The following is a 22,843-nucleotide window of genomic DNA, read 5'->3' on the forward strand; positions in this document are numbered from 1 at the left end:
GGCCTTCTGCTATGCGAACGGCCACCGGGCAGCGATCGTTTTTATGTTGCGCAACCTCACTTGCCTGCGAGTATCGTTGAGCTGGACCCCACTTCTTTCAAACGTGCCGTGAAGTTACTTGAGTGTTATATGGGTGTGTAGTGGGAGGAGAAGGGGGCAAAGGACTGAAGATTTTATAATATGCATTTGTGCCTGATGTTTTGCCTGTTTTTACCCATTCCGCTTTCTACCCCTGTTTTTATATTGTGATAATCGCCACAGAATAGCCACGGGTGTACATATGTGGAGTGCTGGCCCAGTCAATATATGCTCTCCTAAATTTCTGTTGTCATTGTCAACTTCCGTGTAATTTATTGCCTACTCCGTTTCGGTGTTTCTCAAAACATTCTTAGAAGAAGAAAAACGCAGTTGATTGCCGTAGATTTATTGATAGACAGCACAGTTTTCAACAGCACTCATAGGCAAACACTCTTACACACACATACACATGCACACACCTACACTTAAGACACGAAAGAGTAGACATAGAACGCATAGTGACTGGACAACTTTTGGATGGATAAGCCCCATCGCAGGGGTGGGTAGTAGCTGGCATTCTGGTCAGCTGTGCTCTGTACTGTCTTCAGCCTTGTAGAACGCACTCTCGGTTGTCGAGATATCTAGTGGCAGATTCCGTAGAAGCAGCCCCCGTATCCCCCTCCAAGGCGGTTGAAACCGCCGCCAAAGGCGAGAGCACCAAGGCGGCCGAAGTTGCGGCCGTAGCCGTAGCCGCCGACACCCTGGGCCAAGCCGAAGCCGATGTTATTGAAGCCAGCGCCGATGGCCAAACCTCCGTAGGGTCGTCCGTAGGGGGAGTAGTAGTTGCTGCCGTAGTAGAAGGGCTGGCTGTAGTAGTAGCTGCTGCCATGATAGGGAAGGTAGCTGGCAGCGGCAACAGCCACCAGGGCGAAGAGGATGACCAGCTGAAACAAGAGAAAGAAACTGTGGTCAATTTCTATCATGACTAATTTGTCATGTTCTCTAATTTATTAGCCTGTATTCTGAAACTGTTTGGTCAACTTTGTGCTACATACATCAAGTTCCTTAAAAGATAGTTCAGCATCGGAACATTACATGCATGGGTGCCTGGTTCCAACGTGTATATTTTGAGCAATGGATTCATATTTTGAACAAATGTATAGTTAATGTCACATGATAAGGAATGCCTACGCACACTAGGTACTTCTAGTAAACCAGTATAACGCCTTTTGGGGCGACTAACGGAGCGAGCGAGAGGGTGAGCCTTGTGCGTGCGAAATTTCGAGGGGGTACCTCCAACTGGCTTGTGCACGGCACCCTACTTACCGGTCTCTAGCGATGTGTTAAATTTGAGCACAATCGGCCCAGCCGTTCTCGAGATCTGGAAGTGGCACACTGCACGTGTGCGCACGTGCAAAATGGGTCCCAACTGACTTGTGCACGGCACCCTACTAACTGATCCCTAACCGTGTACCAAATTTGAGCGCCATCGGTTCAGCCGTTCTCGAGATCTGGAAACGACCCCTGCACGTGCGCACGTGCAGCAGCACCCCAACTCTGGCACATAGATATGCAGTGCCTAGTGGGTGCCTACCTACATGCCAACTTTCAGCGCGATCGGCCAAGTAGTTACCATATTGCAACAATTACAAAACTGACACCTCTTCGTTTTGCACGTGGCACGTGCATAAGGGGTCACCCACATGCATCGGGGATAGTCCAATACTTGGTAGAAGGAATGAAGCTACCGTACAAAAATTACCGCATGTTAATCGGTCAAGTGGTTGCTGAGATATAAGCCTCGCAAAAGCGTTCGCACGGCCGGCCGGCCGGCCGGCCGGCCGCTCATACTCAGAAATTTCCGTTAAGCTAAGGAAAGACTCTGCTCGCTTCGCTCGCTCCGTAATTATTTACCTACTTCTACTAAAACTTCTGCTCACATTTATAGTAAATTGGCGGAAAAGTAGAGGAAACCAAAATGTAAGCGCAATATCATTTTATCCTGTCTGGTGACATACGAGTATATTTTACGAGGAAAGGTCAAAAGGTAGTAAAACTGTTTATACCTATGTTCCTCGCACAAGCGCTCATCAGCAATAAAGAAAATTGCGAACCAACTTTTAGGTAGACAATGAAGATTCATGCTAACACAAACTGATATACCGATGCGGTCGATGTCTGCGGCGGGTACAGTGACAACCATGGCAAACACAGACGGGAATATTTGACAGGCGGTGCTGTAACTCCAGGTGGACCTCAGTAGACTCACCTTCATGGCTTGGCAAGTGGAGGCCTGGAGCTGCGCTGGATGCAGGCGGTAATAGCGGAATGAATAGTGGGGGCCGCGGTGTCGATTTATACCCACTCTGACAGCCACGCCCATGGAGATAAGCAATCGAGGGCGCCGGAAACCAAATAGTTAAATCTTCACGTGGCTGGATAATTAGTGTGACTCGGGGATCTGCGACAAGACCCCTGATCCGGATACCTCGCAGCTCGACCGCTTTACGGTCAGCTCCTCGGTGTTGCTGGGATCATATTGCAGAGCGGCGCCGTGCCGACAGTACCTACCGTCAGTGTCGTGAGACTGGTGGTTGTGGGTTTGTCAGTCAGTTTGGTATGGTGAAGCAGCACTTCTGTGCCGATCTTCATCCATCCATCAGCGTTCAACGTGCGATGGTCGCGGAAATGTGAGTGCAGATTGCACTCACATTGTACTTGGATTGGCGGGAAGTGGCTCTTTCCGCCGGGCAAACGCAAATATATTGACAGTAGCCGTTTTCACGGCGGGCTATCTGGCGAATGCAGTTAATTTGATCCAATGTGCACCAAATTCTGTAGATATCTAGCGGTAGATATCTTCACATCATGATTTTTTTTAAGTGTTTTAATCGAAAATAATGTCTGATAATCTTATAAATGAGGTATATAAGCATCTGTGCAACTGAAACTGATTGCTTTTAAGAAACACACTGAACCTGATGTGACCAAATCTACACCAAATCTGCACCTACTCTACACTAAATATGTACCAGATGGCCGTCGTAAAAACGGCTGGTGTCATCCTATGGTGAAGAGTAGCTGCATGCTGTTCCGGGCGTCATCTTGGAATATATACCGTTTCGGGCGTTATTCTACCCAAGGTGATGATAGTCCCGTTTTCTGCCAACTCAAACAGACTAAGTTTGAAACCCGACTTAACCCGCGCCCCAGTGGCGGTCTCAGCCAACTTCGCCCTAGTGAGGGGGGGGCATATGTTACCACCCACCTCTAACTCAAAAACTAAGAGGGCTAGAAAGACGCGGTAAAAAGCAGTCGATAGCTCTCAATGCGTACGTTTGAAAGTATTTCAGTCATTTTTCACCTTAGAGTAATATTGGGGTCACCAGAGGTCATCAAAGGTCAAAATTTGCCAATTGTCATATTTTTCAGAAAACACGCTATCTCAGGAACTATGGTAGCTAGAATAACGCAGGAAAGAGCAATCGATAGCTTTTGAACACTTCTTTTGAAAAGGTCATTATCAGTATTGACCTCAGGTCAACGATTTGGCCTCCAGAGGGCAAAAAGTCCAAAAATAGCTGTTTTTACGAAAAGTGTTTTTCGACAATAACTTTCGACTACAAAAAGCCACGACATTTCTATTGCCAGAATCGTGTTCCTCTCGCCGAGACGCGTCGAATGAACTATAATTTGACCTTGAAAGGTCAAGTTGAAAATTTAACCTCAGGTCAAGGTCATGACCTTACCGGAAAAGGTCATGTTGCATATCAGTCGATGCGTCTCAACAAGGCAAACACAATGAGACCAACCCCAGCGTTCTATCTCTTTCCAATCGCGAGTTATTGGCAAAAAACTGTTTGTAGCCTCAAGTGACCTCGGATGACCTGTCTAGAGGCTATCAGCAAAAATGACACCTTGGTCATCACGAGTGGACTAAATCATTGTGATTCTGAAATATTTGGACTGTTCCGATGCGTACACACGGATCTAGAGGCATTTTCATTTTTCTCCATTGACTTGTAATGGAAAGGTTTCGCCACTGACCTGACCTTAGGTCACGGATATAAAAAATCCGAGATATACAAATTGTAGGCGCCCATAACAGCATGCAATCCACCAAGTTTGAAACCTTTCTGACAAACACTGCAGGCTGGACATGATTGCAAACTTTTTTAGGCTTGGTCAGTTAACTTGACCTGGTGACCTGACCTGACATGACCTGGGGTCAAAAATTTCACACATTGTCCAAAATCGATGTACCAAAAGCTACCCCAAGCGGCGCGGCGCTACGCGCCGCGGTTTTTTATTCACACGCAAAAAACGCGACAGGGTGGTAACATATGCCCCCCCCCCCACTGGGGCGAAGGTTAAGATTGCGCGTACGAAGAAAGACATAGTAGTGAAGGTTTTTTTAAATGATAAGTTTTGCGTGGCGATGCGATTAGATTTGAAGGGCTGTAGCCAGTGCAGTTCATCGCTTTGCCACAACGTTTGTCTAGTAGTCTGTATAGGTGAAAAAATGCTTTGTTTGAGTAAATGCATTTGAGCCCAGATCCACGAGTCAGTTCAAGCTCGCGAATTGATTTTCGCCCTGCATGTTTCATTTAAATACAACTGACTGATGGATCGAAAATGCAACTTCAAGTGTGAGACACGGTGACGATACTGACGATGTTCCCCGTTGCAAATCGGCAGTGTGCAGGCCCAATTTACAGTGGAGCGGACAGTGCTTGCACACGCTGCTGCCATGGGCGACAGGCACCGGATGCTCGCGAGCCTGGACGCGTTAAATCGGGCCCATAAGACCCAGACAGCAGGATTCCCCAATGTCTCTGGTCCACCTGTCCTAGTTCGTTGCTAAACTGCACGTCGGTGTCCTGACAGTCCCCCAGTCCTGACCATCGCCCGCACTCGGTGCTGATCGGTGATCGAGGTAATCAGGTGTCCCGACCATCGCCGTGTGCTCTACGTAAATACATGAACTCGAGACAGTGCTCGTCACACTCAGGGGCGTGCCGGCGACTCTGAATGGGAACATGGGAACGGTAACAGTCAGCTTCCTTGCGGGATCCTTGTGCATGGAACATCGTGACTTACTACGCCACGCTAGCGCATGTGAGGTGGTCTTAGCAAGGTCGTTCCATGATTTCGACGATTGCTGTGTCTGAACGTAAAAAAAAACGTGTGTGTATTTTGCCTTTCTCTAGCAATAAATGATGCTCTGAGTTATATGAGGAAGGCACCCACTAGGCAATGCATATCCATGCGCTACAGGGGTGTACTGCTCCACGTGCGCACATGCAGGGGTCGATTTCAGATCTCGAGAAAGGCTGAGGCGATTGCGCTGAAATTTGATACGTGGTTAAGGACCGGTTAGTAGGGTGCCGTGCAAAAGTTGGGACCGATTTTACACTTGCGCACGTGCAGGATGCCGCTTCCACATCTCGAGAACGACTAGGCCGATTGCGCTCAAATTCGGCACATCGCTAGACACCGGTTAGTAGGGTGCCGTGCACAAGTTAGTTGGAGGTACCCCTCGCAATTTCGCACGTGTAAGGGCCATCCTCTCGCTCGCTCCGTTGCTGGTCGCCCAAAAAGGCGTTTTACTGGTGTAAGTATTGTGGGTAATGGTATGTAGTACAATACAGTCTAAAACAATCGACGGACTGACTATAAAACGCTCTCCGATCCTAGGAAAACCCCCCACTTCTAGAGGGTGTAGCTTTTAGGGCATGAAATACACCTAGATGCCATTGCGTTTTATGAAAGCGGACGCTGGTGTCAATTTCCCTATAATTGACAACCTTTTCCATGTTTCCGTGCTTCACAAAACAATTTTTGGCGCGTGTGATTGCTGTAGATGTATTGATAGACGGCACAGTCAACAGCACTCAGAGGCACACACTCTTCATGCACACACACCACACGCACAACCCCCCCCCCCCCCACACACACACACATTAAAGACACGAAAGACATAAAACATATAGTGACTGGACAACTTTTGGATGGATAAGCCCCATCGCAGGGGTGGGTAGAAGCTGGCATGCTGGTCAGCTGTGCTCTGCACTGTCTTCAGTCTTGTAGAACGCGCTCTCGGTTGCCGAGATATCTAGTGGCAGATTCCGTAGAAGCAGCCCCCGTATCCCCCTCCAAGGCGGTTGAAACCGCCGCCAAAGGCGAGAGCGCCGAGGCGGCCGAAGTTACGGCCGTAGCCGTAGCCGCCGACACCCTGGGCCAAGCCGAAGCCGATGTTATTGAAGCCAGCGCCGATGGCCAAACCTCCGTAGGGTCGTCCATAGGGGGAGTAGTAGTTGCTGCCGTAGTAGTAGGGCTGCCTGTAGTAGTAGCTGCTGCCATGATAGGGAAGGTAGCTGGCAGCGGCAACAGCCACCAGGGCGAAGAGGATGACCAGCTGAAACAAGAGAAAGAAACTCTGGTCAATTTCTATCATGACTACTTTGTCATGTTCTCTAATTTATTAGCCTGTGTTCTTAAACTTTTTGGTCAACTTTGTTACTACCTACATCGAGTTCCTTAAAAGATGGTTCAGCATCTGATCATTACATGCATTCGTGTCTTTCCAATATCTAGAATGTTTTGAGCAATGGATTCATATTTTGAACAAATGTATAGTTAATGCTACATGATTAGGAATGCTTACGCACACTACTTCTAGTAAATTACCTAATTCTACTAAAACTTCTGCTCACACTTATTACGAGCGAGCGAGCGCAGCGAGCGAAGCGAAGTCTTTTCAATATAACGGGAAAATCTCAGTATGAGCGGCCCGGCCCGGCCCAGCTCGGCCCGGCCCGGCCTGTAACGCTTTTGAGAGGCTTATATCTCAGCAACCGCTGGACCGATTGGTCTGTGGTCTTTTTTGCTGGGTAGTCCCATCCCTTCTACCCCGTAATTGACTACTTTTGACACACCTCAGTGACCGTCGTGGCACGTGCCACGTGAAAAGCCAAGGGTGTTCAAGCAGTTCTACAAAAGTAGTGATTTTGAGAGGCCCATATCTCAGCAGCGGCTTGGGCGATTGTCTTGCGGTAATTTTTATAGGGTAGCTGTATCCCTTCTACCAAAGGTCGGATACTCTTGATCTATGTGAGTGACCCCCACTGCACGTGCAAAATGCAAAAAGAAGAGGTGCCAAATTTGTTCCCATTTCAGTAACACGGTAATTACTGGGGCGATTTCGCTGAAACATGGCATACAGGTAGGCAACCACCAGGCAATGCATTCCCATGTCTTGCGGTTAGGGTGCTACTGCACGTGCGCACGTGCAGGAGGCGTTTCCAGATCTCGAGAACGGCTGGGCCGATTGCGCTCGAATTTGGTACACGGTTGGGGACCGGTTAGTAGGGTGCCGTGCAAAAGTCAGTTTGGACCCCGTGCACGTGCAGAATGCCGCTTCCAGATCTCAGGAACGGCTGGACCGATTGCGTTCAAATTTGGCACACCGCTAACGACCGGTTAGAAGGGTGCTTTGCACAAGCCCGTTGGAAGTACCCTCTCGCCCTTCCGCACGTGCAGGGCTCACTATCTCGCTCGCTCGTTCTTCGCCCAAAAGGCGTTTTACTGGTAGAGTAAATATGCGGAAAAGTACAGGAAACCAAAATGTAAGCGCGATATCATTATATCCTGTCTGGTGGTATACATTTTGCGAAGAAAGGTCATATGGTACTAAAACTGTTTACACCTATGTTCTTCGCACAAGGGCTCAACAGCAATAAAGAAAATTGCGAACCAACTTTTAGGTAGACAATGAAGATTCATGCTAACACAAACTGATATACGGCCGATTATCGGAGGGCGGTCGATGTCTACGGCGGGTACAGTAACAACTGGCAAATACAGACGGGAAGATTTGACAGGCGGTGCTGTAACTCCAGGTGGACCTCAGTAGACTCACCTTCATGGCTTGGCAAGTGGAGGCCTGGAGCTGCGCTGGATGCAGGCGGTAATAGCGGAATGAATAGTGGGGGCCGCGGTGTCGATTTATACCCACTCTGACAGCCACGCCCATGGAGATAAGCAATCGAGGGCGCCGGAAACCAAATAGTTAAATCTTCACGTGGCTGGATAATTAGTGTGACTCGGGGATCTGCGACAAGACCCCTGATCCGGATACCTCGCAGCTCGACCGCTTTACGATCAGCTCCTCAGTGTTGCTGGGATCATATTGCAGAGCGGCGCCGTGCCGAAAGTACCTACCGTCAGTGAGACTGGTGGTTGTGGGTTTGTCAGTCAGTTTGGTATGGTGAAGCAGCACTTCTGTGCCGATTTTCATCCATCCATCAGCGTTCGACGTGCGATGGCCGCGGAAAGCTGCAGCTATAGTTCGTTTTTTTTTTTCAAAAGGACGCTGGCTCCAAGTATGTTTTTCGAACAAGCACGTGTTTTAGCGAGCAAAACGAGCAAAAACTGAACCTGAGAAAATCGAACGTCGACTAATTTTAACATGTGATTTCTTCCCGATAATTTCCATAAGGGCGTTTTGGAACCAGATATGAGAACAGCGGTGACGTCATGCTGTCGAACATGTATTTCAATGTAACTTATGACTATCATGGACGGAACCGCTCACTCGATTATAAGCTCGGCAACAGTGAAAAACTGTTCTGCACCCAAATTCGTTGACACTTGTCCCACTGCACGGACATTTGGGTGCCTGCTGCCACCAGTGACATCATCATAGAATGTTCATTTTTAAGAAACAATTTCCAGCTACTTACCGTGCAAAATTTGAAATCGATTATTTTTTCGGTAAGAAATTCTTGGCCAGACACTGAAGCTGCCAAAACTCACGTGAGAGCTTCGATATTGAACTTTGAGCCAGCGTCCTTTTGAAAAAAAAAACGAACTATAGTAATGCAGACTGCAAACACCGACGCTCGGAAAACATGAAGATATCGACAGCGTACTCGTACATGTATATGTATTTACGACCATAAACCATCCACACGTGATGTGACAATTACGGTTCATCCTCTTTGGGGACAGGTGCAGTTGGAGGCTGTTCCTGCGTCATCTTTGTAATAGATATTGTGTGAAGCGATGTTAAATTCAAGGTGCCGTAAACGGGGGTGACTTTGCCATGCTGGGTGACTTTGCCATGCTTTTCAAAAAATGGCTGTTTTTGAGTTTCAAGAAACGTATTTTGCGTTTTTGCCTTTTATTGCAATAAACAATAGCCTTAGTTCTGAAAGTATAAAAGAGAAAGAGAAAAGACAAAGGGTCGTGCCATGCTGGTAAGTTATAACAAAGTAACAGTGATTTGCAATATCCTTTATTGCCTCAGGAGCTTTTATGCCGCCCAATAATGAAAGGCTCAGATCACACTGTCCTTGAAGCAAAATGCCTGGCGCAGCGCATTTTTTGGTATAGGGCCGGGGAAATGGAACCGACTATCAGTCAACCGAGTTATAAAGAAACTAGAACCAGGCGGGCTTAAGCACGCGGAAGAATAGAAGGAAGAAGCTCTGCTCTGTTGAATCTTTGGACGTTAAGATCTCTAAAGGATGAAACAGACTCTTTCCGCGTTCAGGAAATCGCATGCGAGAGCCTATTCAAATACATGGAAGCACGCTCGCATCAATCGCACGCACCTCCCGCAAGCGATTGATGCGAGAAGAATTATAATGTATTTGAATAGGCTCTCGCATGCGATTTCCTGAACGCGGAAAGAGTATGTTTCAGCCTTAAGTGACCATGACAGTGCAGAAGCGAGATGGAGCAAGTAGTTTAATCCCAGAAAAAGGGTTTGAGAACCCACCTCAGTGGCTGTTCACTGATCGGTGGTAGCCAAAACTCTCTATAGGACTGTCGCAGATACTGCGAAAGAAGCTTCCTATAATCACCATTAGACGAAGCACCTTGTAGCGGAAACACTGCCTTAATTTCTAAGGAAGAGCAATGCAGTCCATGGTGCATATAGATAAACACAGGGGCGGATCCAAGGGGGGGGGTCACATGGGTCATGGCCCCCCCCCCTTGAGGCCCGGGGGCCCAAAGACCTGCCAGGGGCACCACCGGCCTATCAGGGGTATCACAGTCCTGACAGGGGCACCACAGGACCGCCAGGGGCACCACAGGCCTAGCAGGGACACCACGGGCCTGGTGCCCCTGGGCCCTGACAGGACTGTAACGCCCCTGACAAGCCTGAAGTGTCCCCGGTAGGCACGTGGTGCCCCTGACAGGCCTGAGGCGCCCCTGCAAGGGCGGTGGTGCCCCTGGCAGGCCTGTGGTGTCCATGGCAGGCCTGTGGTGCCCTTGCTAGGCCTCTGGTGCCCCTGACAGGCTTGTAATGCCCCTGGAAGGACTGTGGTGCCCCTGGGCCCTGACAAGCCTGAGGTGCCCCTGACAGGCCAGTGGTGCCCTTGCTAGGCCTGTGGTGCCCCTGGCAGGCCTCTGGTGCCCCTGACAGGCTTGCGGTGCCCTTGGAAGGACTGTGGTGTCCCTGGGCCCTGACAAGCCTGAGGTGCCCCTGACAGGCCCGTGGTGCCCTTGTTAGGCCTGTGGTGCCCCTGGCAGGCCTCTGGTGCCCTTGCTAGGCCGCTGGTGCCCCTGGCAGGCCTCTGGTGCCCTTGCTAGGCCGCTGGTACCCCTGCGCCCGGAGAGGACTGGTGCCCCTGAAAAGTCTGAAGTGCCCCTCGGCAGGCCCGTGGTGCCCCTGACAGGCCCAAGGTGCCCCTGCGAGGCCGGTGGTGCCCCTGGCAGACCTCTGGTGCCCCTGCCAGGTCTGTGGTGCCCCTGGCAGGTCTGTGGCGCCCCTGGCAGACCTGTGTTGACTGGTGCCCCTGCTAGGTCGCTGGTGCCCCTCACAGACCTGTGGTGCCCCTGGGCCTTGACAAGCCTGAGATGCCTGGCTATGACAGGCTCGTGGTGCCCCTGATAGACCAGTGGTGCCCTTGCTAGGCCTGTAGTGCCCCTGGCAGGCCTCTGGTGCCCCTGCTACCCCTGCGCCCGGAGAGGACTATGGTGCCCCTGAAAAGCCTGAAGTGCCTCTCGACAGGCCCGTGGTGCCCCTGGCCCCTGACAGGCCCAAGTTACCCCTGCGGGGTCGGTGGTGCTCCTGGCAGACCTCTGGTGCCCCTTGCAGGTCTGTGGTGCCCCTGGCAGGCCTGTGTTGACTGGTGCCCCTGCTAGGCCGCTGGTGCCCCTCACAGGCCTGCGGTGCCCCTGGAAGGACTGTGGTGCCCCTACCCCTAGGGGTGCTCATGGGCCCAACAGGTCCGTTGTGCCCCTGACAGGCCTGTCGTGTATACTTGCTAGACCTGTGGTGCCCCTACTTCCTGGCAGGCCTGTGGTGCCCCTGGCGGGCCTATGGCGCCCCTACAAAGCCGTAGGTGCCCCTGAAAGGTTTGTGGTGTCCCTGGAAGGACTTTGGTGCCCCTGACAAGCCTGAAGTGTCAAGGACAGACCTTTTAGACGCCAGGGTCAAGTTCGTCGGACTGACAACGATTTGCTTACCTGATAACGTTCCTGGTAAGTACTCACTACTCAGCGTCCACAACATATATACACATAGCATCTATGCACATAGCACATTCATATATACTTGCTTACAATTGGTAAATGTGGTTGTGGCTAAGAGTTAAGATACTGACTAAAAATAAAAAATAAAAATAAAAAACTGAAAATGGGGGCACCACCAAAATGAAGTGGACGAAATCCGTTGAGTTTTTAATTTTGGGTATAGGTAGGGGCACCACTTCGATTCATGACCCTCCCCTTGGAGTTTTCCTGGATCCGCCCCTGGATAAACACTTCAGAGAAGTCATTTATAGTTTACTTTTTTACTTACGATAAAATACATGAAGTACACATTATCATATTGTCAACCCTCGTCAGCTGAGGGGGAACTCGTGCTGCACCCACACCTATAACCGTTGTTTTTTCGTGATAGATCAGAACACGCAAGAGCTAGCTGAAACTTGTCACACTGACCTGACCGCTGCTTCAAGCAGGATTTTGTGTGACCAACCGTATTTTCAGGTCAGGTCAGATTACTGTCCTATACGTAAGTGAACCTCTGCATGGTCCTAAAATGTCGCAATTTTGCAATACCCTCAGTGTTAGAGGAGTCTTCACAAGGAGATGAAACTTATACGACCTATATCCGCCAGAGGACTCACAGCTTGTCTATCTCAGATTTTTACTTAAGGTCACCTGGGGTGAGGTGGGTGACCTGACCTCGCCATTATAAGTCAATGGAGAAAAAATTATTTAGAAGCCAGGAATGAGCTAAAACTACCTCAATCACATGAATGATGAAATCGTGAGTTTATGCTCTCCTTGCAAGGTTTGATGTTTCCTTTTTGCATGGTATACCTCGTATGACGAGGTCATAGGAGGTGACAGTACCTAACTCCCGATTAAATTGAGTTAGCGAATCGCGAAAGCCACCAATGGACTGGAGAGAAAGCCAATGATGTGTAGTATGGCTTCCTTCGACCAACTTCGTCACCTGAGTGGCTCTGACGTAACCTTGACCTGAGATCAGCACATTAAATTGTCCTCACCCAAACAAAAGCATGTCATTCGACACGCCTGATCATGATGAACATGGAACACGATGGTGACCAAATCTTGTCTTCACGACCATTTTTGTCGACGTTGTTTACCAAAATTTGAACCCGTACCTTGGAGCACTTGACCTGACCTTACAAGACACCGGTTGACCTGAGACCTTAAAATCGGATACGGGTCGCTGCGTTTCGTCACAGCGCACAGGCTCGTTTTATCCGCGAAACTCTAGCTCAATTAGGGGCGAAACGGCGGGAGAGGGTCGTCCGTCGTAGCCTCCCTCAGCTCCCTCTTTCTCGGCCGAAACGTATGTAGGACACCTATGAGTCTGGCGAGCATTAAAGCTGTTGAAACATTCAATGAAATAGTTATGGCTCCTCGTAAAGACAACTCTACAAGTTCAAGGATGACTTGATCAAGTATGTAGTTGTTTCTGTTGAGCATCCGACTTTCTGAACTTCTTTTTGACCTCTACACGTTCCCATATTGTTCGCTTGTTATCAACAATCAACATTTATCCGCCTCTGATGCATGGTATTCGGGCTATGATAGATAGTAACTAGTTTAACCACCATGATGTTTCAGCCGAGTGTTTATTACCAGAAATAAGCACAAATAGACACGCACGTATTCACAATAGCACGTATTATCACACAAAGGCAGAGAGTCTGACATGGCCATAGTAATGACCGTTGTCAGAACACTAAGCGACAAAAGAGCACGAACACAAAGTCAAAGATGCATGCCGATCAATCTTGCAACGTTGTCTGACGTGATCATGTTTCCAACAGAAGTTCATTAGCAGATGCCATAAAAGCAGTTGCCGTATCCCGATCCAAGTCCGAAGCCACGGCTGAATGCACCGACACGTCCTAGGCCGAAGTTGTTGAAGATTCCAGCGCCACCGTAACCTCGGCCATAGCCGAGACCAAAGCCGAGTCCGTTGCCGATGCCTCCAAGTCCGAAGTTGTTGAAGCGACCGCCGAAGGCGCCGAAGTTATTGAAGCCGAAGTTTCCCTGGAAGCCCCGTCCGTAGGGGGAGTAGTAGTTGTCATAGTAGTAGGGCCGGCTGTAGTAGTTGTCATAGTAGTAGGGCCGGCTGTAGTAGTTGTCATAGTAGTAGGGCCGGCTGTAGTAGTAGTTGCTGCCGTGGTAGGGAAGGTAGCTGGCAGCGGCAACAGCCACCAGGGCGAAGAGGATGACCAGCTGAAAAAAGAAATATTACTTCGTTAGCTTAATATTCTTTTACAACTAGTCAAAATCATAAAGTGCTCAACTGATGCGTATTTCGTTAGATTTTGCCAATGACTTAATCGAAAACTTTACCACAATTCTGCTGAACGGATTCAGTAGTTATGTAACACGTCGTCGATTACACTGTAGCTCGGTCCCAAGGGCTGTCAGAGAATCGGACGATGCTTGCGTGTCCACTTTTCGTGCACTGCCTAGGCGTCATGTTAAAAGTCGGGTCAGATTTGTTCTTTTCTTTTAGAGGCTTGGTTCTCCATTGGAGATCGTAACTACAATATAGGGCCTTGCTATAGCCTCCGATGGTCAGTGATTGTGGTAAAGCGTCTTTGGTAAAAAAACAGCATTTTTATATGGCTTGCGACATAGCAAGGGTAATTCAAACCAAGATGTGTAATGCATAAACTGTGGGTGCAATCATTGTATAGCATACTAGAAGTTTTACTTAACGAAGTGATACGTCTTGAAATGTTAAATCCTTACAGCTTTTCGTGGTTTGTTCTAGCATACGTTGTAAGATATTATTTTCGTGATTGGTACCTACATAAGTCACACAGGGTCGCTTTTATAGGAGAAATACAACGATAAGAATACAAGGAAATGCAGGTGAAGTGTTTGCGTCAATTCATTTGATTTTTTGATGGCCTAGTGACCCGTGATCTTCTGAAAAGTTACATAGCTATTGCCTTAGTTCATAGCAACGGTACGTTTAATCAATACGGCTGCATTTTTACGAAACATTTGCGCACGTGAGTTTTTGAACCAGCGTTTACAACTGTCCTGCAATGAGTGTTAGGCTCACCTTCATGTCGGTAAGGATCGGTGTGTCGCGAGAGGACGTTGAGCTGCCGTCGAGATTGCAGTTAAACTGCAGGGTCAGCGGGCCCGTTTTATACAGCCGGGGTGTGCACGCCCCTTTGTGACGTCATCCAAAGGAGCTGCTGCTTCTGCACGGTGGTCACGCATTTCTCAGCGTAAGCTCTCGGAATGAAGGAAAATGTGACCGGAGGATTGTGTTTGGGCCGGTGTGCACTTGTTTCGACTGGTTTTATGTCGTATGCCGTATTTTAACGTCCATCTTTCTTCTAGAAGGCGCAAGCGTTATGTTTGATGCAAAACGTCAAAAGCAAGTAAATAATGGTTTATGTTTTGGTAATTAGTGAAAAGTCGGAAGGATAATTGAGAGCACCGATTTTTATCGAGTAGTGGCTATAAGTGAGTCAATACTTTTATCAGAGACAGGGCTGTGAAAACCCTGTGTTAATAGTTTTTTTTCCATGGATAGTGATTAGTGGGTTTATGGAAAAACAGGGTTCTGTGTGTTTGTCCCGGGTTTCGGGGTTTTTGCCAAATTTCAGGAAAGACAAGGGTTCATAGTTTGCTATTACTCGGAAGGGTACTTGGTGACATTTACTTACGGTAAATATTCAGGGTAAATGGCTAATTTCATTGTCTTATGGTTTCAAGAGCCACTTATAAACCGAAAGGCGGATTGCGCAGAATCTGTTAATCCCGGAACCGCCTGGGCTATTCCCCTACCCGCGATAGCCTAAGTGGTCGAATCCGGTTCCGTAGCTCAGTCGGCAGAGCGACGGACTCCGCGTGGTGAGAGCACGCGTTCCCGGTTATAACAGTCCGAGTTCGAAGAGCGACGGGCGCTTGACGCTTATGAACCTCCTGACAGGTATGGTTGCGGTTGGTGGCAGGGTTTTATTTTTCATTCAATCATTCAGTTTATTCAACAACATCCTCAACTCAACCGAGGCTAGCATTTTTTATCATTTGATTTTTTTTTTCATTTTTAGCATTATCTGTCCTCCACAACCTATCGTTTTAATCCTTCAATTATTTTAACTTGTGCAACCGTCTAGGAGTGGAATGCAATGTATGCATTTACCTTCCGGTAAAGTATAGCGCATGGTAACAGTCCATGAGAGCGAATTTTAAAAAGATAGATGTTTTGTCCAGAACAAACACTAAGCAGCACCCTACAAATGATCGAACTGTCACGCAACGAACTCAAGCGTGCAGAAAGCAGCGGTCGTTCAGTTGTATCGTGCAATTAAGTCGGATTTATCAGCACCTGCATGTTACGTGCAAAGACGGGACATAACGAACGGGAGCAATCCAAAGGCAGCATTGCTGATTGGCTGGTGACCAAGGTGACATGCATAAGTGGTGTTTTCATTACTAAGTATTCACACTAAAGGGTATTTGTACGAGTATAATCATGCATAACGTAACATAATTAACCCGCGCCCCGTAGAGCTATCGGCGGATTTTACCACCCGCAGGGGGCCGGGGGAGGTGTTTCAGCCTCCCTTAACCCTCGCCCGCACATGGGGACCACACCCCACGTAGTTTTTCTGATCTGCACTCAACATTTTTTTTTTAGCTAGAAGCTTGATTTTTCGTATAGCTGCTTCTTTATCCTTCCTTAATGTCCACTGAAAATGTCAAGTTCCTGTGGTTTTTGGTTTTGGAGATATGACCTTGTTTTTCAGGTCATGTCATGACCCAAATGATCAATTCCCAACTTCTTGCGTTGGCTATGGGCCTTGTGAGCTTTTGACACCTTTATTTCGGCCTTTTTTTGCCAGTCTTACCTCCACCTATCATGGAACATGTTGTTCGACGATGTACAGATGTCAAGGTCAGGGTCAATGTAGGCGCCATGCGGTTTAGTAGCCTGTTCCTGCGGGCGGCCGGCCCTCCCCTCCCCGGCGCATCCCTCCTCCCCCCTTGGGCCGGTGGCTGACCTTGCCGATCAGCTGATCGCCGGCCGCGCCTTAGAGGTGGGCGGGGGGCTTGTGCCGGGGATGAGCTAAGTACTGTGAGGCTGCAATGTTTGTTTCTTTTCTTTTGTGGGTATCTGATACTCTATGCCTATGATTTTGCGAACTTTGGGCCTTTGAGCCTTATTTGTAATACCAATAGCGCGTGATTCGTCAAGCTTTGTTCATGTTTCGAAGTACTGGTATTTGTTTTGCGTAGATCCAGCGGCGCCGCCGCGCTCTATTGGCTGCCATGTTGGCGAGCGGGGCGAGTGCAGGCATTTTGGTCCAAGATCGGTCACGGGCCGTGATGAAGAACTTGTTTGTCCTTTGATTCGCCTTAATATAGGCAGTTGCCCTTGTCGGAGTAGTGGGAGGCGAGCAGGCCCGACGAAACGCGACAGTCGGTAAGATATTCATTGATAAATGCTCGTGTTGGTAAATTGAGCGTCTATTTGATAGATGTGTTACGATAGTGACGCTGGTGTACACGATAATAGATGATGGTGGCCGCAAGAACTTCTGTGTATGTGGCCTGTGTGTCGATTGTGAGCCATATTTTCGCTTGCAGAAACGGTACAATACAAGAACCAGTTCCGACAACCATCGTCTGGGTGTTCAGGCGGCTACAGTTTCGACTTGACCTCTGAGTCGGCTGCACCTCTGCTCCCTCCTGGCTTCTGGAGAGTTCTTCTGCACACGAGCAACTACAGCTACAGCTGCCACACACCGCTGCTGCCACTGCTGCACATCTGGACGTGGACGAGCAGATCTGCATCCTGGCGGCTGGCACTGCACCCGCTCGGAGAACAGTGAGCAGTGGGTATGGTGCTAAGGTTGAACTCTGAACTCTAGAGCTTTTGCAGCTGAACTGTGCTAGGGGGTGTGCTATCACTATGCACATGATTGGGTAAATCAGCGACACGAGAAGTGCATCTGTAAATGTATTGACATTGACTTGCGTTACTGTTTGTGCGTGTTGCCGTTGATCGTTGGGCAGGATCCGTACCTTGAACTTGCTATTGGGTACTGGTGTGATATCATTGAACGTAGTTTCCAACTTTGGGGAACCCTTGACTGTTATCACATTGGCCATTGGGCGAGTGACATCATTCCTGTCCAGGACAAATATCTTGATCATCCATTTGTTACTATTATCTTGCTACGTCAACCTCGTATTGAAGTTGGACCTCACACCACCAGGCTTCAGAAGATTGCTTTGAAGTTGATAGTTAAAGTCTGGATACATTCGCCATAGGTTGCTAAGCAAGAACAGAACTGAGATTGATTAGAGGCACTCACTGATAGCTTTCGGATTCTTGACACATTCCTGAAGCTGGCCACGCTGAACCTATTTAGTCTACTTCCATGGTTGTTTAACTTGCACATTGATAATCCATGAGCTCTCAGAGATTGAAGGCGTGTCACCCATTGATCTTCATTTTGCTTGGTCTTCAACTTGTCTCCTTAATCTCATTGAACATGGACCTGAATGTTGAGCGGCTCAAAGTGCAAGAGCTCAGGGATGAGCTTGAAAAGAGAGGACAAGATACAAGAGGATCAAAGGAAGTTCTGAAAGAGAGGTTGAACCTGGTCCTCAAGGAAGAAGCCTTTGAAATGGCAACTGACCCAAAAACTGCTGGTGAGCTGCGGGCGGTTACTGTGGATGGGGCTGAAGATGGTGCCTCACACGTGAGAACCAAGCCACCAGATGGAGACGTTCAAGATGTATCAGAGGTTGGTGATAGCGCCTCACAGCTGGCAGCTGGACCCCAAGTTGAACATTCAGTTGCATGTGGATCGAGGTGCTCAGGGGGCTCTATGCGATCCCTACGTGCACAAGAGTCTGCCAAACGTGCTGCTGCAGAAGTGAGGCTTCGATTCCTGAAGGAAAAGCATCGTCTGGAAGCCCAAGAGAGAGAGCTGGAGATGAAACGAGAAGAACTCAAACTTCAAGAGGAGATTGCAGAAGCAGAGGCCAAGGAGGAGGCATTTGCGATGGCAAGCCAAGCGAGCTCCCATTCTGGCGTGGCACACAAGTTGAAGAAACAGCAGTCTCGATCGAATGGCGCTGCTGAGCTAAACCCTCAACCCGTACCAACCAGAGCTCAGCCCCCTCAACCTCAGCATGATGGAGAGCAGGAGGTAATCAAGAAACTTCTGACCGCCAGCCTGCTCCCAAGACCTGACAAGAGACGATGGACTTGTCAACTACATTCCCCACCACGGTGTCTTCGGGAAGAAAGACAAACTCCGAGTTGTTTTTGATTGTTCGAGCACCTTCAAGGGCGTCTCCTTGAATGACGCAGTCCTGCAGGGCCCGTCTCTCTGCACTCCCCTGATTGACGTTCTACTGCGGTTCCGCCAGGAAGAAGTAGCTTTCATGGGCGATGTCAACTCAATGTTCCATCAGGTGTCTGTACCAGCCGACCAGCGCGACCTGCTCCGCTTTCTGTGGTGGCGAAACGGTGACCCTGCTGAAGACGTGGAAGTCTGGCGCATGACGGTGCATCCGTTCGGGTTGAGATCCAGCCCGAGCTGTGCGAGCTACGCCCTTCTACGGACAGCCGTCGACTTTGGCGACCTACACTCCACTGCAGCCTGTGAGACGATCTCAAGCAACATCTACGTTGATGACCTGGTTAAGTCGGTGACGAAGATCGATGAAGCCATCGACCTGGTCAGGGAGGTGCGAGAGCTGTGCAGCCGGGGTGGATTCCACCTAGCCAAATTTGTCAGTAACCAGAGGAAAGTCCTACAATCGATCCCACCAGAAGACAGAGGGAAGAACGTGAAGCAACTGAACCTCGAGAAAGAACTTCCGTTGGAAAAGACACTGGGGGTTGAGTGGCGAGTCAACCCGGACGTCATCGGCTTCTCAACCACGGAAGATCGGAGTATGCCATGCTCGAGGAGGGGAATGTTGTCGGTCATCGGATCATTGTACGATCCGATGGGGATGGCTGCACCATTCGTTGTGTGCGGTCGTATCATTCTACAGGAACTAACACGACGACGCTACGATTGGGACGACCCGGCACCGGAGGACATTCAAGCTCAGTGGGAGCAATGGATCCGCGGCAGAGCACTACTTTCGACCATCGGCGTCCCTAGATGTGTACAGCCAGCTGGCCTTGGACCTATTCAGACCCGAGAGCTCCATCACTTCGCAGATGCAAGCTCTGTCGCGTACGGCACGGTGTCCTACCTTCGAATCGTCTGTTGTGACGGACAAGTTCACTGTGCGTTCGTCTTCGGCAAGGCGAGGGTTCTGCCCCTGAATGGAAAGCTCACCGTCCCACGAGCGGAGCTGACAGCAGCCACTCTGGCTGCTCGCATTGAAGCCACACTGCGACGCGCTCTGCAAGTCAAGATTGATGAAAGTGTGTTCTGGACGGACAGCACAACAGTGCTTCGCTACCTCCAGAACGAAACGACACGTTTTCACACGTTCGTCACCAACCGTCTGGCCGTGATACGGGACGTATCTTCTCCGGCACAATGGAGGTACGTTGACTCAGCGAACAACCCGGCAGACGATGCATCGAGGGGACAATTAGCGGACAACTTCATCGCGAACCCGCGGTGGTTCGATGCTCCGGCCTTTTTGTGGAAGGGACGGGATGAGTGGCCTGAGCCCCCGGCTGGACTCGATCGTCGAGTAGAAAACGACCCAGAGGTGAAGATCACCAGCGTTGCAGTCGCGCGCGCTGGCTGCGACCCGTTGGAGGAGCTGTTTTCTCACTACTCTGTCTGGTACAGACTCGTGTGCGCTGTAGCATGGATCCTTCGCCTGAAGCGCTGCCTGGTAGAACGATGCCGTAAGGTGTCCGTACTCGGATCCGAGCCGAAGGCTCAGGTGAGACAGCGGCTTGCTGTACCAGAACTTGAAGCAGCTGAGAGGGCAATAGTCACAAGGATTCAAAGAAGTGAGTTTGCCGCTGATTTCGCCTCGCTGGAAGGGAAGGGCGCCGTCGGAATCACCAGTCCTCTCGCACGGCTGGACCCGTATCTGCACGACGGGATGATCATGGTAGGCGGACGTCTACGCCACGCACCAATCCGGGAAGATCAGGTGCACCCTCCTGTCCTCCCCAGACGCCATCATGTTGTCGATCTGATTATTCAGAGCTTCCATGAAGAAGCAGGTCACTCTGGAAGAGAGCACACTTTGTCGCTGCTGCGCTCGAGATTCTGGATCCTGCGCGGAAACTCGGCTGTCCGACGCGTCCTCAGTCGCTGTGTCAGCTGTCGTCGTCGTCAGGGCCCATTCCTGAACCAGAAGATGGCGAACCTGCCTGAGGACAGGGTGACCCCGGATGAGCCACCATTCACAAACACCGGGCTGGATATGTTTGGCGTCTTCTACGTCAAGAAGGGACGACGACAGGAGAAAAGGTACGGAATCGTTTTTTCGTGCCTCGTCTCGAGGGCAGTACACATAGAAGTAGTTGAGTCGATGTCTACCGATTCGTTCCTCTGCGCTCTGAGACGATTCCTTGCTAGACGCGGGCAAGTTAAGACCATCCGATCAGATCGTGGCACGAACTTTGTGGGAGCAAACAATGAACTGAAAGCAGAATGGGAACACCTCTCGAGGAGTGAGGACGTCATACATGAGAACCTGCTGCAGAGGAAGATTCAGTGGAACTTCAACGTCCCAGAAGCTTCGTCACATGGGGGTGTCTGGGAGAGAGTCATTCGTACCATACGGAAGGTTCTAGATGCACTGATGACAGAACAAGTGCTCACCGAAGAGACCCTGACAACTCTCCTCTGCGAAGTCGAGTCCATTATAAATAGTCGACCACTGACGTACGTGTCCAGCGATAGCGGTGACCCACAGCCACTGACTCCCAACCATCTCTTGCTGGCGGGAGGCGCGCTATCCGTCCCGGTGGGAGTATTCGGAGCGGGTGACCTGTACTTGAGGAGACGGTGGCGCCAAGCGCAATACTTGGCCGGCATTTTTTGGTCCAGGTGGATCAAAGAATACATTCCACTCTTGCAGCAGAGGCAGAAGGCCTTTCGTGTTACGAGATCACTCATGGTGAACGACGTCGTCCTGGTAGCCGATAGGGAGCTCCCCAGGTCTCGCTGGCCCCTGGGCCGCGTCATTGAAACTTTTCCGGGCAAGGATGGCCTGGTTCGTAGTGTTAGATTGAGAGCAAAGGGCGCAGAGATACTCCGCCCTGTCAACAAACTGGTCCTCATGTGCGAAAACGAGTATTGTGAACGCTAGGACTGTGTTTGACTGCGCGTGTCTCGTCTCATGTGTTAGTTTAGGGTTGTTGAAATAGGCTAAGACCAGTGTTGAATGCGCGTGCCTTCAAAGGGGGCGGTGTAGGCGCCATGCGGTTTAGTAGCCTGTTCCTGCGGGCGGCCGGCCCTCCCCTCCCCGGCGCATCCCTCCTCCCCCCTTGGGCCGGTGGCTGACCTTGCCGATCAGCTGATCGCCGGCCGCGCCTTAGAGGTGGGCGGGGGGCTTGTGCCGGGGATGAGCTAAGTACTGTGAGGCTGCAATGTTTGTTTCTTTTCTTTTGTGGGTATCTGATACTCTATGCCTATGATTTTGCGAACTTTGGGCCTTTGAGCCTTATTTGTAATACCAATAGCGCGTGATTCGTCAAGCTTTGTTCATGTTTCGAAGTACTGGTATTTGTTTTGCGTAGATCCAGCGGCGCCGCCGCGCTCTATTGGCTGCCATGTTGGCGAGCGGGGCGAGTGCAGGCATTTTGGTCCAAGATCGGTCACGGGCCGTGATGAAGAACTTGTTTGTCCTTTGATTCGCCTTAATATAGGCAGTTGCCCTTGTCGGAGTAGTGGGAGGCGAGCAGGCCCGACGAAACGCGACAGTCGGTAAGATATTCATTGATAAATGCTCGTGTTGGTAAATTGAGCGTCTATTTGATAGATGTGTTACGATAGTGACGCTGGTGTACACGATAATAGATGATGGTGGCCGCAAGAACTTCTGTGTATGTGGCCTGTGTGTCGATTGTGAGCCATATTTTCGCTTGCAGAAACGGTACAATACAAGAACCAGTTCCGACAACCATCGTCTGGGTGTTCAGGCGGCTACAGTCAAGTTCAACCTAGGTCATCTAGAATAGTTGCGTTTTAGGCAAGCTTAATTTACTTTTCGTGAAATTTTTTGACTGAATTTTTGGTAAAAGCTTCTCAGATCATGATTTCATGTAATATGGACACATAAACAATCGGTGCACACATCAGTATACACACAGACACACACAGACATACAAATA

General features: G+C 49.7%; 4 protein-coding genes across 4 annotated transcripts; 1 reads left to right on the top strand and 3 right to left on the bottom strand.

Moving 5' to 3' along the window:
- Positions 1-408: 408 nt before the first annotated feature.
- Positions 409-2,376, bottom strand: LOC122366714 (keratin-associated protein 19-2-like). Its single transcript, XM_043339240.1, has 2 exons — positions 2,288-2,376; positions 409-962 (listed from the first exon to the last, which is right to left on the bottom strand). The coding sequence occupies exons 1-2, from the start codon at positions 2,291-2,293 to the stop codon at positions 660-662; spliced, it is 309 nt and encodes a 102-aa protein (XP_043195175.1). The 5' UTR covers positions 2,294-2,376; the 3' UTR covers positions 409-659.
- Positions 2,377-5,839: 3,463 nt separating this feature from the next.
- Positions 5,840-8,028, bottom strand: LOC122366706 (keratin-associated protein 19-2-like). Its single transcript, XM_043339227.1, has 2 exons — positions 7,940-8,028; positions 5,840-6,436 (listed from the first exon to the last, which is right to left on the bottom strand). The coding sequence occupies exons 1-2, from the start codon at positions 7,943-7,945 to the stop codon at positions 6,134-6,136; spliced, it is 309 nt and encodes a 102-aa protein (XP_043195162.1). The 5' UTR covers positions 7,946-8,028; the 3' UTR covers positions 5,840-6,133.
- A 5,106-nt stretch (positions 8,029-13,134) lies between these two features.
- Positions 13,135-14,809, bottom strand: LOC122366718 (keratin-associated protein 6-1-like). Its single transcript, XM_043339255.1, has 2 exons — positions 14,606-14,809; positions 13,135-13,761 (listed from the first exon to the last, which is right to left on the bottom strand). Exons 1-2 carry the CDS (start codon positions 14,609-14,611, stop codon positions 13,354-13,356), a joined length of 414 nt encoding a protein of 137 aa, XP_043195190.1. The 5' UTR covers positions 14,612-14,809; the 3' UTR covers positions 13,135-13,353.
- A 3,956-nt stretch (positions 14,810-18,765) lies between these two features.
- Positions 18,766-22,635, top strand: LOC122366598. Its single transcript, XM_043339023.1, has 2 exons — positions 18,766-22,436; positions 22,601-22,635. The coding sequence occupies exon 1, from the start codon at positions 18,961-18,963 to the stop codon at positions 21,817-21,819; it is 2,859 nt and encodes a 952-aa protein (XP_043194958.1). The 5' UTR covers positions 18,766-18,960; the 3' UTR covers positions 21,820-22,436; positions 22,601-22,635.
- Positions 22,636-22,843: the final 208 nt, after the last annotated feature.

The sequence above is a fragment of the Amphibalanus amphitrite genome, unplaced genomic scaffold, assembly GCF_019059575.1.
Source record: "Amphibalanus amphitrite isolate SeventyFive unplaced genomic scaffold, NRLGWU_Aamphi_draft 000030F_arrow, whole genome shotgun sequence".
NCBI classification, from domain to species: Eukaryota; Metazoa; Arthropoda; class Thecostraca; order Balanomorpha; family Balanidae; genus Amphibalanus; species Amphibalanus amphitrite.